This window comes from Bos indicus, chromosome 1, assembly GCF_029378745.1.
Source record: "Bos indicus isolate NIAB-ARS_2022 breed Sahiwal x Tharparkar chromosome 1, NIAB-ARS_B.indTharparkar_mat_pri_1.0, whole genome shotgun sequence".
NCBI classification, from domain to species: domain Eukaryota; kingdom Metazoa; phylum Chordata; class Mammalia; order Artiodactyla; family Bovidae; genus Bos; species Bos indicus.
The window spans coordinates 102,646,826-102,665,511 of record NC_091760.1 but is presented as its reverse complement, the minus strand read 5'-3'; the positions used below and the strand labels follow the sequence as shown (position 1 = coordinate 102,665,511).

General features: G+C 32.4%; 1 protein-coding gene across 1 annotated transcript in view; it reads right to left on the bottom strand.

Annotated features, from left to right (window-relative positions):
* Positions 1–17,071, bottom strand: part of SI (sucrase-isomaltase) — a 114,039-nt gene extending 96,968 nt beyond the window's left edge. The window contains exons 1-12 of the mRNA XM_019967875.2: positions 16,954–17,071; positions 15,642–15,736; positions 13,694–13,811; positions 13,289–13,398; positions 12,207–12,358; positions 10,540–10,711; positions 8,822–8,921; positions 7,632–7,744; positions 5,377–5,502; positions 3,055–3,186; positions 2,849–2,968; positions 904–1,017 (exon numbers count right to left, since the gene is read on the bottom strand). Coding sequence (XP_019823434.2) covers positions 904–1,017; positions 2,849–2,968; positions 3,055–3,186; positions 5,377–5,502; positions 7,632–7,744; positions 8,822–8,921; positions 10,540–10,711; positions 12,207–12,358; positions 13,289–13,398; positions 13,694–13,811; positions 15,642–15,736; positions 16,954–17,071 — 1,470 coding nt within the window. The remainder of the gene's footprint in view (positions 1–903; positions 1,018–2,848; positions 2,969–3,054; positions 3,187–5,376; positions 5,503–7,631; positions 7,745–8,821; positions 8,922–10,539; positions 10,712–12,206; positions 12,359–13,288; positions 13,399–13,693; positions 13,812–15,641; positions 15,737–16,953) is intronic.
* Between the last annotated feature and the right edge of the window lie 1,615 nt (positions 17,072–18,686).

The window sequence follows — 18,686 nt, the reverse complement described above, 5'->3', positions numbered from 1 at the left end:
CAGCTGTAATAACTTTGTAAAACATGGCTGATGTTCTGTACCAAACTATTAGATTTTTTTTTCCTGAAATACAGAGTTCTGAGATCACCAAGTAATTTAATTCCCCAAATGGACAGGCTCCTCTGTCCATTCAGGCAAGAATACTGGAGTGGGTTGCCATTTCCTTCTCCAGGTAATTTTCCCAACCCAGGAATCAGACCTGTGTCTCCTGCATTACAGGCAGTTTCTTTACCACTGAGCCAACATGGAAGCCAAGTATCTTAAACAAAAGACACTAAATCATTGACTATAATCACTATTATTTTAAATCATAAACCTACCAGTAGGCATCAATAGCTACAGATATAAAAATTTTATCCAAAGAAACTTTTAAACATTACTGTTTCCCTTTAATAACTTTACCAGTAAACATACAATTTTGTCTATTTATTGTTGTCCTCTGTCTTGAGATAAAACACTTAACTTATTGCCAACATTGATTTGTTCTACTCATAACTTATTAAAAGAAAGTTTCTAAAGGATAAGAGCTTGTTCAAGCCCATGTTGCTGCAATTGCTTAACTACTGTAGCTATTAGTAAAAGTTTTTGAAGTTGCACTACAAATTTTGTTAAATGTTTTCAACTTAAATTATTAGTCATAAAAATATAACCCCATTAGTTACAGAAATAAACTTTATTCTATAAAGAATATTATTAGATGATAAAAATCTCAATTAATAGTTCTTAGTTTTAGTTCTGACCCATGAACATGTCAGGTATGATATTTATATATTTTATAAAAAATATAACATTATTTTATGCTTAATACATTATAAAGTACATCTCATTGAACTTATATTTAATTTATGGAAAAATAATCCTATGTTCATTGTCCAAAATCACAAGTCTAAAATAACTACTTACAATCCAAAGTCCATCATAATTTACTTGTTGATGAAAAAGGTAGCATTCATTTGTCCACCATTCTATGCAGCTTGGATTTGTGAAATCAGGGTATACTGTTAATCCTGGCCATACCTAGAAAAACAGATTATTCCCATATATACAAATGTAAAAGAAAACATAAATAATGGAAATTCAGACTGAGTGAAGAGGAAGAGTAAAAATTCTTAAAGTTATGACATTGTACTTCTTTAGGTATATGTGATCCCTGGACCACCTACATTTACAATAATCTTAGGTCTGCTTGAAAGCACAGACATATTCACTGTGTGATAAGAGGAATTATATTAGTGCATTTCCAAAGGCATATGTTCCCAAGAAATTTAAGCTAAAAGGTTCTTTGTGTGTTTATTTATTTTTGTGTGTGTGTGCTTAGTCACTCAATTATGATGTTCTTAGGACTACTCCAACTGCTTTTAATTATTACTTCATTAAATCTTCACTAGAACTTTAGGAACTAGGTACTATTTTTATCATCACTTTACAGATGAGGTAAGTAGTATAATTAAACCCATTTTGCTGATGAAAGAAGTGATAAACAGAGGAGCTTTTCAAAATCACTTGCTAATAAGTAGTACAGAAGGAACCTTATATCCAATCACATATCCAAGCAGTCTCATATCCAATTCCATGCTGTTAAACACTAGATGCCTCTTTATGATTTATGCTCCTTCATATTATTTTACTTACCATGTAAAATAACGACATTTAGTAAGATAAATTCAATTTCAGATGTATTGAGACAAATAATATTGTTTTATATTCAAATTATGCATATTAGCGATCAGATCTGTCCATATTCAATAGAACAGGTCTTGGTAGTGGTTTAGATGCTAAGTTGTGTCTGACTCTTGTAACCCCATGGACTGTAGCCTACCAGGTTCCTCTGTCCATGGGATGCTCCAGGCAAGAATACTGGAGTGGGTTACCATTTCCTTCTCCAGAGGATCTTCCTGACCCAGGGATTGAACCTGGGACTCCTGTTTTGCAGGCAGATTCTTTACCAACTTAGCTACCAGGGAAGCCCTGGTATAGGTCTTAACAAAATGTATTTTTTAAGATATTAATGATATTAGGAGAGGAATATTGGTTTTTTTTTTTCCCTGATGGAGCTCATAATTAAGAACATTTTTATCAGAAATTTTAACTTTGGTGAATGTGATTAAATAAAAAGTGATGGTTAGTATAGTCTTTATTGTTGTAAATAAAGCTATAATAAATATGTTTCTATAAGTTGATATTTTCTGCTGTTTCATTTCCCTTGACTAAATTACAGCATTGGAATTATCAGGTCAACAATCTACACATTATGGGTTTTGATATGTCTTATAAAGCTGTCTCTAGAAGAATATTTATCTTGATTAAAAATTATGCCTTTGGGAATTGGGCATTTTCTTCACACTGCTCTTTATTAGTTCCATGATATGAGGAAAGTTAAAATTGGAAAAGGAAATTTAAACATTAAAGCCATCTCATATTGGCTTTTTTTCAAATGTAAAGTATTAAAAATAACTTTAATTATAGATATCTAATGATTTTATTGTAAAATCATTATACCATAAATGTACACCATAAATCTTATTATCCAACATGTAAGTACTAAATTTATACATGCAATTATTTTACATCAAATATGAGAATTGCTGTAATCAAGGTATTTATCATATTTGTATAAATAATTTCATTGCTTATCATTAAACATTATCTGCCTTCTTACAAGAACTGTTTTAGAGATAATTGGAATATTTACCCTAAAACTTCTCTATGCAATTAAAATAGCAAATCCAGATTTGAAAGCAAGCAAATTCTCTGAGACATGCACATACATACACAACACACACTCAGAAACACTTGTTGTACAATAGAAAATCCAAGCAACACAAATTTAATGAATATCATAATTTACCTCTCCAATAATTGCTGTAGTCCCATCTGACTCATTTACCCACACCTTTTGGGCAGTTCCCCTATCATAGGATTCATATGCTGCCCCATTCGCACGTTTCTCTATGGAAACTGCAGGATCCTAATTAATAGAGAGAAGAAACTAGAAAATCAATTAATTTTCAAATGTGTAAATACTAAAAATTAATATATATGTTCAGTTATTACCAAGATGATGACGTATTTCTGCCCATGAGCATGCAAATCTTGAACAAATTCTGGGAGGCCGTTAAAGGTAACTTGATCATAAGTAAAGATTTTCTTGTCTTCCATATAGTCAATATCAGTGATTTGTGTATCCTAAAAATTATCAGAGTATATTTCAATAAACAGTACTGAAAGAATCCTTTAATCACATCAACCCTAAAGTCCAAAGAATTTCTATTATAAATTTAATGATTAAAAGGAAGAAAGCTGAGTACTGAAGAATTGATGCTTTTGAACTGTGGTGTTGGAGAAGACTCTTGAGAGTCCCTTGGACTGCAAGAAGATCCAACCAGTCCATTCTAAAAGAGATCAGCCCTGGGTGTTCTTTGGAAGGAATGATGCTAAAGCTGAAACTCCAGTACTTTGGCCACCTCACGCAAAGAGTTGACTCATTGGAAAAGACTCATGCTGGGAGGGATTGGGGGCAGGAGGAAAAGGGGGCAGGAGGAAAAGGGGATGACAGAGGATGAGATGGCTGGATGGCATCACCACCTAGATGGACGTGAGTTTGAGTGAACTCTGGGAGATGGTGATGGACAAGGAGGCCTGGCGTGCTACGATTCATGGGGTCACAAAGAGTTGGACATGACTGAGTGACTGAACTGAACTGAACTGAACTGAACTTAGATCTCTTTTATTTCACTAAAGACACAATGATATGGCTTATAAAGCTAGTTTTTCTAATCATTATTCACATTTGTTTAAGTGATGATCACTCAGTATGTATTATGTTATAAACACATGCATGTGTACATATATGGGCTCGTATAAAAAACAAAAATCTTCACATTAAATAAAATACATAAAATTATATTACATTAAAAGTATACAAACTTTAAAAGTATATATAAAAAACAACATAATTTTGTTCATACTTCAACATGTGCTCTATTCTGGTATAACTCATAATCAGTCTCAAAATTCAGGTACACCTGGGCATTGTGTATCGACATAAAGTGTACTTCATCATTAATAAGCAGCTTAATAACCTATATCTGTTCAAGCTGGTTTTAGAAAAGGCAGAGGAACCAGAGATCAAATTGCCAACATCCACTGGATCATGGAAAAGGCAAGAAAGTTCCAGAAAAACATCTATTTCTGCTTTATTGACTATGCCAAAGCCTTTAACTGTGTGGATCACAATAAACTGTGGAAAATTCTGAAAGAGATGGGAATACCAGACCACCTGATCTGCCTTTTAAGAAATGTGTATGCAGGTCAGGAAGCAACAGTTAGAACTGGACATGGAACAATAGACTGGTTCCAAATAGGAAAAGGAGTACGTCAAGGCTATATATTGTCACCCTACTTATTTAACTTATATGCAGAGTACATCATGAGAAATGCTGGACTGGCTGAAGCACAAGCTGGAATCAAGATTGCTGGGAGAAATATCAATAACTTCACATATGCAAATGATATCACCCTTATGTCATAAAAGCAAAGAAGAACTAAAGACCTCTTGATGAAAGTGAAAGAGGAGAGTGAACAAGTTGGCTTAAAACTCAGTATTCAAAAAACTAAGATCATAGCGTCTGGTCCCATTACTTAATGACAAATAGATGGGGAAACAGTTGAAACAGTGACAGACATTATTTTTGGGGGGGCTCCAAAATCACTGCAGATGGTGACTGCAGCCATGAAATTAAAAGATACATGCTCCTTGGAAGAAAAGTTATGACCAACTGAGACAGCTTATTAAAAAGCAGAGACATTACTTTGCCAACAAAGGTCTGTCTAGTCAAGGCTATGGTTTTTCCAGTAGTATGTGCAGATGTGAAAGTTGGACTGTAAAGAAATCTGAGTGCCAAAGAATAGATGCTTTTGAACTGTGGTATTGGAGAAGACTCTTGAAAGTCCCTTGTACTGCAAGGAGATCCAACCAGTCCATCCTAAATGAAATCAGTCCTGAATATTCACTGGAAAGCCTGATGCTGAAACCCCAATACTTTGGCCACCTGATGCAAAGAACTGACTCATTTGAAAAGACCCTGATGCTACGAAAGATGGAAGGCAGGAGGAGACAATAGAGGATGACATGGTTGGATGGTATAACCGACTCAATGGACATGAATTTAAATAAACCCCAGGTGTTGGTGATGGACAGGGAGGCTTGGCGTGCTGCTGTCCATGGGGTCACAAGGAGTTGGTCACGACTGAGTGACTGAACTGAACTGAACTTATATTTGGCAAACATGGTAATCCTGAAAATGCCCTGCATTTATTTTTATGTGAAAATATTTAACTTTATATATATTCCCACAAACCCTTCATCCTACTTACAAATGGTATGCCAGCATCTCGATTTCTTTGTACCACTGCTTTCACTACATCAAGTGTCTTGTAATTCCAGCGACTCAGCTGAAATCCAAGATTCCAATAAGCTGGCATTGCTGGTCGTCCAATGAGCTTGAAGTAAATGGATATTTAATTACTTTCAATGACGAACATTAGAAACTAATATTAATATTAATTGCTGTATCTCTAGTATTGATTTGAATTTAACTACATATATTAAATGATTTTGTGGTATCTACATTCTAAAATGGATATTCTCTTAGAATTGTGTTATGAAACACTTAGCAAGTTTATGTTCAGTCACTCATCTTTTATTTTGTGTTAAAACATCAGAAAGGTAGCACTTTAAAGGTAGCATTTATAAAAGTGTATTTTGCTGTGCATGGAAAATTAAAGAAAAGAATAAAACGATAGCACTAAAGATATTAGAGAACAAGAAAACTGTCCCACTGCATTCCCACTTCCTGTAGCAACAAAATGAATGAATGATAACATGTAAGAAAAGGAATTTACAATTGATGTAAATGTATGACAATGTTGATAAAATGTATGACAAAAATGAGTGACAATGTTAAGTCATTGTATTTTCTTCAATTTAAGCACTAAATTTATCTTTTAAAACTTGGTATCAAATAAAACTCTGCCAAAACTCAATATGTTTACACTATTCATAAACATATTATGTTCCATAAAATTTTAAAGATTTAGACATGTGATTGAAATTTCTGTGTGTGTATGTTATACATATCACATAATTTATTTTCATAAAAGTATATAAAATAGGTGTTGCTATGTATTATGTTAATTTATGTACTTTTCATCTTATACTTTATATGTATATATCATCTTTAAAACGTATAAAATGGTCTGGTCATTCAAACGCATTAAAGTTTTCAATTTTGACATCCTGGCACCACTAATGAGTTAATTTGTACAGAAAGGATAGCTTGTTCTTCTTCAGATAAGAAATAGTTACTTTTGTCTATTCTCTATCTAATTTGTTCCCCCATTGAAATTAATAGTGCTATATTCCACACGTCTTTTTTAATTTAAATTCAAGATTTTGCAAGCTTACCTATAAAATGATGTATGCAAGTGGATAACTGTATTATTAATGCATGAATGCTGCATTGGCATGTCAAACATGACTCATGTTCAGGTAGTGCTGACCACAGACTTTACTCAGCATGTAATAGACAACTATCCCAACTAATATTTCACAAATCAAATCTTAAACTCTTTCAAAAATGTGCTGTCCCCTGTTTTGATGGTGTGACAACCATACACAATAACTATGATTTCATATTAGAGAGACTGTAAATTTTGTGTACATTTCTGAAATTCACATTTATGAACAGCAATTTAGGAATTGCAAGACTTTGTAAATTATTCAATTGGGTAAAACTCTAGCTACTGTTAGTTCAGGTTTTTAGATCATAACTAAACTTTTTGATAGTAATTACTTCTCTTTTGATATTATTCTAGGAAATGGGAGTTATATGTCAAAGATTTATCAGTAAAACAAGATTTAAAAAATAGGCATAATTCTTAAATTGTATGTCTATAAAAATGATTTATTTTTCATGATAACACCAAGATTCATATATGCTAATAGTCACAGAATAACAATTTACATGGGAGAAACATTCAGAATCAGGCTCAAAATAAGTCCTGAGTTCTTCACCTTTCTAAAGTCCTTCTTGGGCTCATGTACAATAGCATGTTATTTAATAGGTAAATGAAAGTTGTTAGATAGTATGTTTAAGGTGTAAGACTTCAGACTATGTTTTCAAAATCTGCCTTTCTAAATCTGATTGTCAGAGCCAATTTTACTGGGATTTACCTACTGTAGATTAACACCAAGTGTCAGTAACCCTTTTTTAAAACTTAGTTGCCTCCAGAATTCTTATCAAATGAAGACAAGATACCCCATTTTGTTTTATCCCATCAAATAAGGTCGTAGTTTAATATGTAACATCTCAAAGAAATCCAAATACTGAACTCAGCTGCCTGGAAGCAAGAACTGATTTGTTATCAGAAATATAAACTTCTAAATATACCTAGGTGTCATTGTACAAGAAAAACAAAAATAAAAAGTATCTTCTCATATCTGAAAAATGGTAAGGTATAAAAATATATTCAGCTAAGAGGCCTCCAGTAGCTTAGCTAAAATCATTTCAATACGTTAGATGAAAGAAAAGTATGGTAGAAAAAATTTTTAAAATAGACCTGCAACACACCTCTTGATACTGTTGAACTACTTGTTCTGGTGTGTCTCCCAGAAAGATATAAAAGTCCAGAATTCCACCTATAACTCGGTAAGTTACTATTGGAGTAGGTTGGATGAAAATCTCTACAAAACAAAAATTGGAAAAGCATATGTATATAGTAAAAATGTACATAATGAGAAAATAATTGCAATGCCTACTTAAAGTACTTCACATTAATCACATAATTTTAGAGTTTTTTATTAAGATAAAATATGATATTTAAGATAAGAATACAGGAGAAAAGTGGAATGCCACCATATATGAAGTTTATGGTATGTTATTCCAGATATTCCTTTTACAGATGTTGGCAAAAGCTCCCCTCGAAACTGCTTAGCAGAGAATAGAGGATCAGTCCTTTTACAATAAAAAATATTTCTTTTTGAAGTTGCATCCCAATTAGTTATTTTATTTGAAGATTCAGTGAAAGATCATATCACATGTTGATTTCTATAAAATAAAACTATGAAAGTTTTAATTTTTCTATATGTTAAACATAGTAATTGTCTGGATAACCATATGCACTGCTCTTGCTGGAATATTATTATTTTTGTAGTTTTTTTTAATTATCACTAATTCATCTATCAAATATAGGTATCACATTATTCACAACACTAGAAAATAAAAGGTTCTACATTATTTGAGTTATGGTAAACTGAAATGTGATTCTTCTCTCTTTTTATCCCCATAGAGACCTTTGTTTTTTTAATCTGCTGGGCATATGAACTTAACAATCAAGGCTATGGGAATGGGAATAGTCATTTACATGGATATATTCGATGTTGCTCTGGAGGGAAAAGGAAGTGTCTATATATCATGATATAGCATACTTCCCCCAAAACAGACACACAAATATCCATATCTCAGGCTCCTCTGTCCATGGAATTCTTCAGGAAAGGATACTGGAGTGGGTAGCCATTCCCTTCTCCAGGGTATCTTCCCAACCCAGGGATCACTCAGGTCTCTTGCATTGCAGGCAGATTCTTTACCTGAGACACAAAGGAAACCCTCGCTAACTATAAAACCTGCTTATAATACTTTCACATTCTAAATCACTAACAACAAAGTTTACTCTGTTATAATATATCTATGATTGGAATAAATAAAGCAGTTAAAACATTTCAAGTCTCATTTGAACATATTATCAGATAAATTACTCTTACCCATTGCATTGCTGTTCATTAAGAAAACACCAAATGACTTTCCAGAAGTATCCTCAATGCACATGAAGAATGTTTGATGGCCATATAAATTATTATTATTCTATAAGGCATAAATTTGAAAATTAAAACTTAAAATACGTTTAAAATTAAAAAGTATACTTGAATGGCTTTTATGTATTTCTATATTTTTCTGTAATTTACTCCTCATATTCTATAATAATTTTTTCTACTATATACCATATGAAACATTGTAGCACAAAAGTCATTGATAAGTCATTTTACTTATTAATACATTAAGATACAGGTATATAACTATATATTATGCTATTAATAGATTATTTAACTTTCTTTTATGTTTTATGATGATTAAATGAGTTTTAATAAGCCATTCATCAAGTATATTTCAATGAAAAAATAAACTATCTGTGATAGGGTAATGGAATGTTTATATATCATGTCTCATGTTCGCCCCAAGGTATTGCCAGGAATTCTAAGATGAATTCCACTTCATATAACTTTTTCAGTATAGTTGTTGAGAGCTGATGAGTAGCAAAATTTATTAATATTTTTGTACCAAATGAGGATCTTTAAAACAACTGACTTACTCATTTCAGTAGCACTGGAAATTTAAAAATTAGTAACATTTGACTCAAAGCAATCATGAGTCAATTTTTTTTTTTAATTATTTAATTAGTATACATGTGTTCCCCATCCTGAACCCTCCTCCCTCCTCCCTCCCCACACCATCCCTCTGGGTCGTCCCAGTGCACCAGCCCCAAGCATCCAGCATCGTGCATCGAACCTGGACTGGCATCTCGTTTCATACATGACGTTTCACATGTTTCAATGCCATTCTCCCAAATCTTCCCACCCTCTCCCTCTCCCACAGAGTCCATAAGACTGTTCTATACATCAGTGTCTCTTTTGCTGTCTCGTATACAGGGTTATCGTTACCATCTTTCTAAATTCCATATATATGCATTAGTATACTGTATTGGTGTTTTTCCTTCTGGCTTACTTCACTCTGTATAATAGGCTCCAGTCAATTTTTAAAAGCTTTTTAATGCTATTGTATTTCTCATAAAAAACTGCATACTTTTGAAATTCAGAAATATATGTACACAAATAATAACTGATGACATCATAACAAAATATAAATAAACTATTAGAAAATAAAGATTAATTCTGCATGGAGGAGTTTGGGAAATTTTCTTATGAGGTGAGATCAAATGAGCTATCAATGGTGTGTATAAATAATAAAAAACTAACTTCTTATGAAAATATGTGAACCTAAGAAAGATTATTATGTTATAGATGAGGGAAAAGTAGATATAGATGCAGGACATGATGTCCACTAGATAGACAGACAGCACATATACAAAGCCATGTCGAACATGGTAAGTGTTTGGAAGTGTTCTTATGTAATGACTAGTCCTAGATAGTGTAAGTACAAGAGTAACTGAAAAGTGGTTGATAAAATATAAAAGTGAAAAGTCAAAGGAAAACATTCATAAATTGGAAATACCTTTTAAAATATTCATAAAATCTGTTCACTTATTTAGTTAATTTAGGACTTTGATATGAATCTTCACCTCTAAAGTAAAGAAGCTCCTGGAATATATATCACTGACAACAAAAAATGATGGTTACAAAAAGGCTAGAATTATCTCCTTTCAAATATAATTATTTTATTTATAACAAGAAATATAGTTCCTTACATCACCAGGAAGTTGATCCCGAGTAAAAATTGGCCATGTTTTCCAATATAAATCATGGCGAAATCTCTTATGAATATGTTCCCCGAGACCATAAATGTATTCATTGGGAAGTCTGGCTGAGATCTGTAAATACTGGTCAGAGTATACCAGGGGACCAATGCTGGTGTCAAACCTAGAGCATGAAATAAATAAAAGAGCTAAAAATATATAAAATGCTCTACTAAATATGGATCTATGTTATCATCCAGAATATTTCATTTTAAATAGGTCAGTCTTTAGCTGTGATTACTTCTTATGAACACATGAATTGTACCATAACCAGAACTTGTTAATTTTATTAACACAGTTTGCCTCATCATCAACAATATGATTCTTCACGTGCATCTCTCTCCTTTTATCTTTACTACAATACTGAAGCACAACCACTATTATAAATTCATTTCACAAATGTTACAATTTGGACAAATTTACTCATGTTTTCAAGGTGACAAACTGGTAGGAAGCACAACCAAATTTCAAACCCAGTTTTGACTTTCTACAGAGACAGAGTTTTATTTTTTTTATTATTTATTTTATTTTATTTTTAAACTTTACATTATTGTATTAGCTTTGCCAAATATCAAAATGAATCCGCCACAGGTATACATGTGCTCCCCATCCTGAACCCTCCTCCCTCCTCCCTCCCCATACCATCCCTCTGGGTCGTCCCAGTGCACTAGCCCCAAGCATCCAGTACGTGCATCGAACCTGGACTGGCATCTCATTTCATACATGATATTTTACACGTTTCAATGCCATTCTCCCAAATCTTCCCACCCTCTCCTCTCCCACAGAGTCCATAAGACTGTTCCATACATCAGTGAGAGACAGAGTTTTAAAATGTAGTACTATACTGGTTTCTATACCTCTATACATGTATTAAAATTAAGTTGAAAATCATTTTTCCTGAAAAAGAAAGGTTTCATGTTTTATATATATCAGATATAAACTATGCAAAGTGTCGAATAACATTTCTTTTGTGATTTAACATAAAATCAACTTCAAGTTATCAAAATACATTTATGAAAATTAATTGCTGAGATTAAGTCCTGATAATCATCCAATTAACCTTTCTTGGAAACTCAAGAGCAGCAATATTGAAAATTACTAACTTTTTTGCCAGAAATGTCCCTCAAAATAAATTTATAATGAAGGCATTCAGATAATATTTAAATTATTATATATGGCTATTTAAATTTATTATGTGTAAATTTATTCAATTAATTTCATACACATAATGAAAAATCCTCCAATACTATGGAAATTTGTCCCTCTCTGAATAGTAACTATTTGATCCTACCAGTTGAAAGAGAATATGATAGATAACAAGGAAAAGACATATAAGGTTTTTTAGATATGCAAACTATATGCAAGGCTAAAATTGTATCAGTGGCTCTCTTCATTTCAACTTTGGTTGGCCCATTCTATACTTCATATTCTGGTACATTTCATCCATAAGAAATTAAAGCTTCTTTGATATTATAATATTTAAAAACATGTACACCCACCCTCTTTTGGAAGGAAATTTATTCTTTCTGAAAATGCCCTAAAAATGAGACTTTTGTGGTTCTATGATAATACAATAAAACTGACCAATTATTTAAACTTACATAAATATAATTACTTACAAAATTTTACTATTGCTTCTTCTAGAAATTTTAATGCTAAATGGATCATGTATAACCTCCACATTATACAGTGGATCAGAAGCTGCAGTTCCACTAAATTCTTTTACAAACTGATGAGGAACTTCATATCTTCTATTATTTGGATCAGTGATCTGCAAAGATATTTTAAAATTAGCATTATTTGATTCAAAACTGTTACTGAATTTTTCAGTTCTGAATTAGGTATTAAATGCAAGTTCCAAATACAAAACAATAAATCTAATGATTTTATAGAAGAGTTATTAATCTAGTCATAAACAACTTACATTGTTGAATGGCTATGCAAAGAATAAATTGTAATACTGTTAAGGAATTAATAGAATCAGTTAATTATAAAGGTACTATATCAAATATAATTTTTATTGACCAATATAAAAAATCATGAGACTATTATTAAATATTGATTCTTAAATAGTAGATTTTTGTGAATTTAATTATTAATTATCCATGCAGTATTTTGATGATCACTCACTAACAAGTCCTGAAAGTAATTTGAATTTTGTTTTAAAAAAACAATTTTTGTGAAATTGTTGCTACAAGTTATTGTACAAAGGATATATTGTTTTTTCTGCCAATCCAAAAGACCATACTGGCAAACAATTTGGTAAAGAAAGCAGAAATTAGTTTCTTTAAAATCATGACTAGAAGTGATACCAGTAAAAAGAACTAGTGAGTGTGTCACACTTACATGGAACAATTAACAGCTTCCTTAAATTAAATTCTAAACTAATCTTTTATCACAGTCTGTAGTTCAATAAAAAAAAAATTACTACAGTTTTTTGAGTGTTAGTTCTTCTCAGGACACTGTATCAAATATTTTACGCTGACTATATTATTAAATTCTTTAAAAACTACTGCCAGAGGAGCTAGTTCGTATGTTCTATCTGAGGAGAAGGCTCAGAGAAGTGGAGTAACTAGTCCAATAAGTTCTTTTCTTTGGAATAGACATTTATTAAGAGGGAAAATGTCTTGGTGGGTTAGAGGGTATACTCATAACATGCTATTTAGTATTAACTTTTCTTTAGGAAACTCAAAAACCAAACCTTGAACCGCACACGATTGCGTGTCTGACTTTGAGTTGTGAGGAGAACGCTGTTAATGTCATTTCCAAAGAGTGTAGGTGAAGCTTTCCTTTTTAATTTGGCTTCAACTCCTTGAAGAAAAAAAAGTTGTATGAATTATGGTTTTATTTATAATGATTAGTAATCACTAAATATTTTCATATTGTTTCCAATTTTATTGTAGGTCTCACAAATAACCTTTTCTTTTTTTAATTTGAAAGATAGAATCATGAAAAAAAAAAGTTCTTAACATACCAAATTTGAACATTCTTGTGTATATGTTCCTATTTGATTTTATTTAAGATATTTTTCCAAAGAAAAAATTTAAATATACTTTTTTTATTCAACTTAAAATATGTTGGATCACCATGGTAGAACACTTCTCACCAGCATTTGTTGATGTTACTTTCTCAGCATTATAGCCGTGGTTATTTACGAAGAAGCACCAAGGAATAACAGAATCATTCCATGGCCTCCAGCAGCAACCTCGAGCTGCACAAAGTGTCTGATAAAACATTTATTAAAGGAATCATAGGATTAGTACTGTTATTATATATGTTGGTCTCTATTTTTTAAACATTCACTCATTACAATAATTGTTTGAATGAATATTTAAAAACGCTTATTTCTTCAAATATGTAATGTACTAAAATATCATTTATTCTTTTGTTCTTTTCACTTTGAAGAAATGTAAATATTTGATAAATTGAATTACATCAGTGATCGATGCTCTGAGTTGTGATTTATCAATTTTCCATATGAATACACATTATCATAAGGTCATGTTATTTTCAAGATTCCTGCCCTCCAGATAATTAATTATAGTCTGTTATGTTGCCACGTAGCCAGTGCAGAAGAACTAAAATATTTATTGTGCACCAATTACGTATCAAGTTGCAAGTGAGGCTATAAAGAAGAGATGGTCCCAAATTTAAGCCTAGGCAAAATGTTTAAGGTCTTTATTTCCAGATAATTATTAGTTTGATATGATTTATACTATTTAAACTAGTTCATATGCCAGCTGTTGCAACTAGTAGCTGCCATTACATCTAATGTATAAAGTAAAATAATAAATTCTCCTTAATATTATGATCTATATGGAAAGATTACATGAAGGGAAAGAAAAATTATATATGTTTATAGTAAAATTTGAGTTACATGGTGATGATGTGTGTTAACATTGGTATAATAAAAAATCTATTTAATATTTAAGTTTAATAGTGTAACATATTTTCGTAATTTGAATACTTGTGAGACATTTTTCTTGGCTATTTGCCTTGAAAAAAATTTTTTAAAATCTCCATGTTTACCAGTTAACGGTACACATGTTAAATTCTCTCCCATTTTTAACATCAAAGTGGCATCAGGTACACATATACACAGGGGCTTCCCAGGTGGCTCAATGGTAAAGAATCTGCCTGTAAATGCAGGAACCACAGGTGATGCAGGTTCAATCTTGGGTTGGGAAGATCCCCTAGAGGAGGAAATGGCAGCCCACTCCATATTCTTGCCTGGAGAATCCCATGGGTAGAGGAGCCTAGCAGGCTACAGTCCATGGAGTCGCAAAGACTCAGACATGACTGAGCTACAGAGCACACATACATACACACATACATACGTGTACACACCCATACACATGCATATATGTTATAAAAATGATAGTTCAACAGGAACTGAGCATTTTGGAGTGTCATTACCTAACAGAATCTGAAGTATGTGTGACTTTTGATATAAACATCACAAAATGGGAATACACACATATACACCTTCACTCATTGACCTTTTAATCCCATACAAGTTATAATGACTAAGGAAGAGTCATTTAGGGTTAAGTGAATCCATTTATTTACACTTAATTTGCTCCAGTTGAATTCCTTCTCCCCAAATAATAAAAAAATAAATGGTTTTTAAAATTAAGAAAAATAGTTACAAGAATCAATATTACTTTATTTTCCACAGATTCTTCTTGTTAATGTCATTATCACAAACAATTTAATAGAGTGTAGATATTCTTTCTTAAAAGTTATATATTTATCAAAGGTCACACTTTTAAGCAGTAGTTTGAGAGGACAGAATTTCATAAAGAATTATAAATTTAACAATAGATTTTTAAGTATGTAAAATATTAACTGGCTATTTTGAATTGAAGTACAGAAAAGCAGGCTCAGTAATTTCCATTATCTCTCATCTGTGCATACATAAATAAAAATAAATGTGGCCTAATAAATGGCTATACTTTTAAAATATGAATATATCCAATATTGAATAATTGTCTTAATATAATTATCATACTATATATCTATTCATAGATATATAAAATACTTTGGCTGCAGACCTGTGTGGGAGATCGTTCTGGAATGCAGTTTATTCTGTGGTTGATAGGATCGTTCAGTACACTTGGGCATGTGCCTCGGGTTGAATCACTGATTTCTGAGACAGAAACAGGTCAATAAAACAAAACATGGTTTTAAATTTACTTTTCAAATTTTCAAGTAACAAATACATTTAAAGTAAATACAAATATATATATATATAATGAAAATTAAACTTAACTTAAAAAAAAACCTACAAATTGAATTCCTAATTACCGAAAGGAAATGATCCAAAAGCCCTTTGACTGTTCCTTAAGAGAATCAAAGTATATTCACAGAAGGTCTTAAAAGACAGACTCAAAAGGAAACAAAATGTTTTCTGCACCATACTCATAAACTGTGTTTTAGAGATGAAGAAAGAAGATGGAGAAATATGTATGGGAAATATATATGGAGAGAGGATGCAGAGAAGGAGACAAGAATTAGAGAAGAAAAAAAGTTTAGGAGGAAGAAGATACTTAAACAGAAGAGAAAGAAGAGAATAGCAAAGAAAAGCAAAACCTCAACTCTATATAATAAAGAGGGACTTTCTAACAACCAGAGATGAGGAAGATAAATTTGATTGCTTCATAATAGAGCAAGCTTTCAGTTTACTAGAAGAATATGAAACAAGAGGCAGCAGAAAACACTAACTACTGTTAGACTAGAAAATAATTTGCAGTACATTTTCCACTTCTGATTTAATTAGGCGAGAATGACGAAGAAAGAACAAGTAGATCAGGTGGATGAAAGTAGCATGTGTTAACTCTAAATTAGGATATAAATATTCAGGAAAAAATGGTAAACACTTCAAGCCTGTTTCACCTACTCTCTGTTTCTCTCATATGACCTCACTCCTTAAAAAAAAAAAAGTCTATGACAAAGATGTTATCCCCTTAAATTTCCTAACCCCGCTTGCAAGTGCTGAAAGCTAGAGTAAAACCCGACTAATGAGATTTCCCACTAGTTAGAAGAACCTCACTGGTAACTACAGAAGATTACTGTGCTGTTTATTAATATTTTGTTTCTTTTGCCTATTTTCTAGTTCTAAAGCAAGGCCATTAATATCAAAGCATATGAATTTCTTAATTGCAATGACACTTCATTGAAATATCTGTAATATAATGGCTAGAAAAAGTTGGAGTAACTGTAACTTACCTGAGATCTTTCTTTAAGTATTTCATCTCATATAGATCTCATACAGATTATAAACTACTTTTCAAGATCCATAATTATTATAGAGTAAACTTTATCTCAACCTCACTATAATGTATAAGTATTTTCAATATTATTTACCTTCAACAGCAGGTGTCTTAGTTGCTAAAACAACAATTAGGGCAATAGCTATTATTGTAACTATAGCAAAGAGGACAATCAGAGTAATTTCTAATCCAGAAAATTTCTGCTTTGCCATCTAAAGAAAGAAAAAGAATATACATTTGAAATGTAGAATATATAATAAATGACCATAATTATCATAAAATTATATATTTTTTCTACTAAGCATAATGCAAGCAGAGCTGCAGACAGCTCTAACAGTTTATAATCTAAAATAATGCACATTTGCAAAAGGGTTAACAACACATGCAATTTCAAGTAAAAGACAGACTTAGTGATGAACATTATAGTAGTACACTGAAATGAAAATATAAAAGGAAAAAAATTTCTGAGAGTGATTAGTTGCTTTCTCATTTTAGAGCAATTTTTAAGTCAAGGAAAGCTTATATTTGTATTGTGATCCTTAATTCCACAACAACTGTATGAAGAAGACACTGTTATTTTATGAACTTCAGGCTTAGAGAAAATATTATTTTTTCAAAGTAAAAAAAAACCAGTTCTTCCTACTATAACTATTGCTCTGCAATTCCAGCACTGCTTTCTTATAAGGATATTATGGAAAAGTATATAAATATAAATATGGGGCAAATAAACTAAATATAAACATATAAAAGAATACAAATATAAAATGTTGTAGAAAATACATATATACAGGACACATACACACACAGATACATATATATGCTATACATTTAGGAGTTGTTGCTTTAGAAAAGCATTTAAACTACATGATCGCCAAATTCTGCTCTCAAATAGCAAAATATACCAGACACTCAAATCAAAAATGTATTTATTTCAGATAATATTATGTATTTGAGTTATTGTCCAGAGTTGCCTAAATGTAGGTAGGGAAGAGCTGTGCTGCTGTTGCTGCTAAGTCGCTTCAGTAGTGTCCGACTCTGTGCGACCCCAAAGACGGCAGCCCATCAGGCTCCCCCCTCCCTGGGATTCTCCAGGCAAGAACACTGGAGTGGGTTGCCATTTCCTTCTCCAATGTATGAAAGTGAAAAGTGAAAGTGAAGTCGCTCAGTCGTGCCTGACTCTTAGCGACCCCATGGACTGCAGCCTACCAGGCTCCTCCGTCCATGGGATTTTCCAGGCAAGAGTACTAGAGTGGGGTGCCATTGCCTTCTACGAGGGAAGAGCTCTTCTCTAGTAATTATCTTAAAGCCTATTTGTTTAACTTAGTTTTGATCATAATCTATCTCTCCTTGTCTTTAAGCTTTTATGATTTTTCTATATTTTATGTTGCTATATGGTTTAATTCAATGGAATATACCTAGGTAGAAATTGAGAATTTTCACAGTTCAGTTCAGTCGCTCAGTCGTGTCTGACTCATTGCGACCCCATGAATTGCAGCACACCAGGCCTCCCTGTCCATCACCAACTCCCAGAGTTCACCCAGACTCACATCCATTGAGTCAGTGATGCCATCCAGCCATCTCATCCTCTGTCGTCCCCTTCTCTTCCTGCCCCCAATCCCCCCCAGCATCAGAGTCTTTTCCAATGAGTCTACTCTTCGCATGAGGTGGCCAAAGTACTGGAGTTTCAGCTTTAGCATCATTCCTTCCAAAGAAATACCAGGGCTGATCTCCTTCAGAATGGACTGATTGGATCTCCTTGCAGTCCAAGGGACTCTCAAGAGTCTTCTCCAACACCACAGTTCAAAAGCATCAATTTTTCAGCGCTCA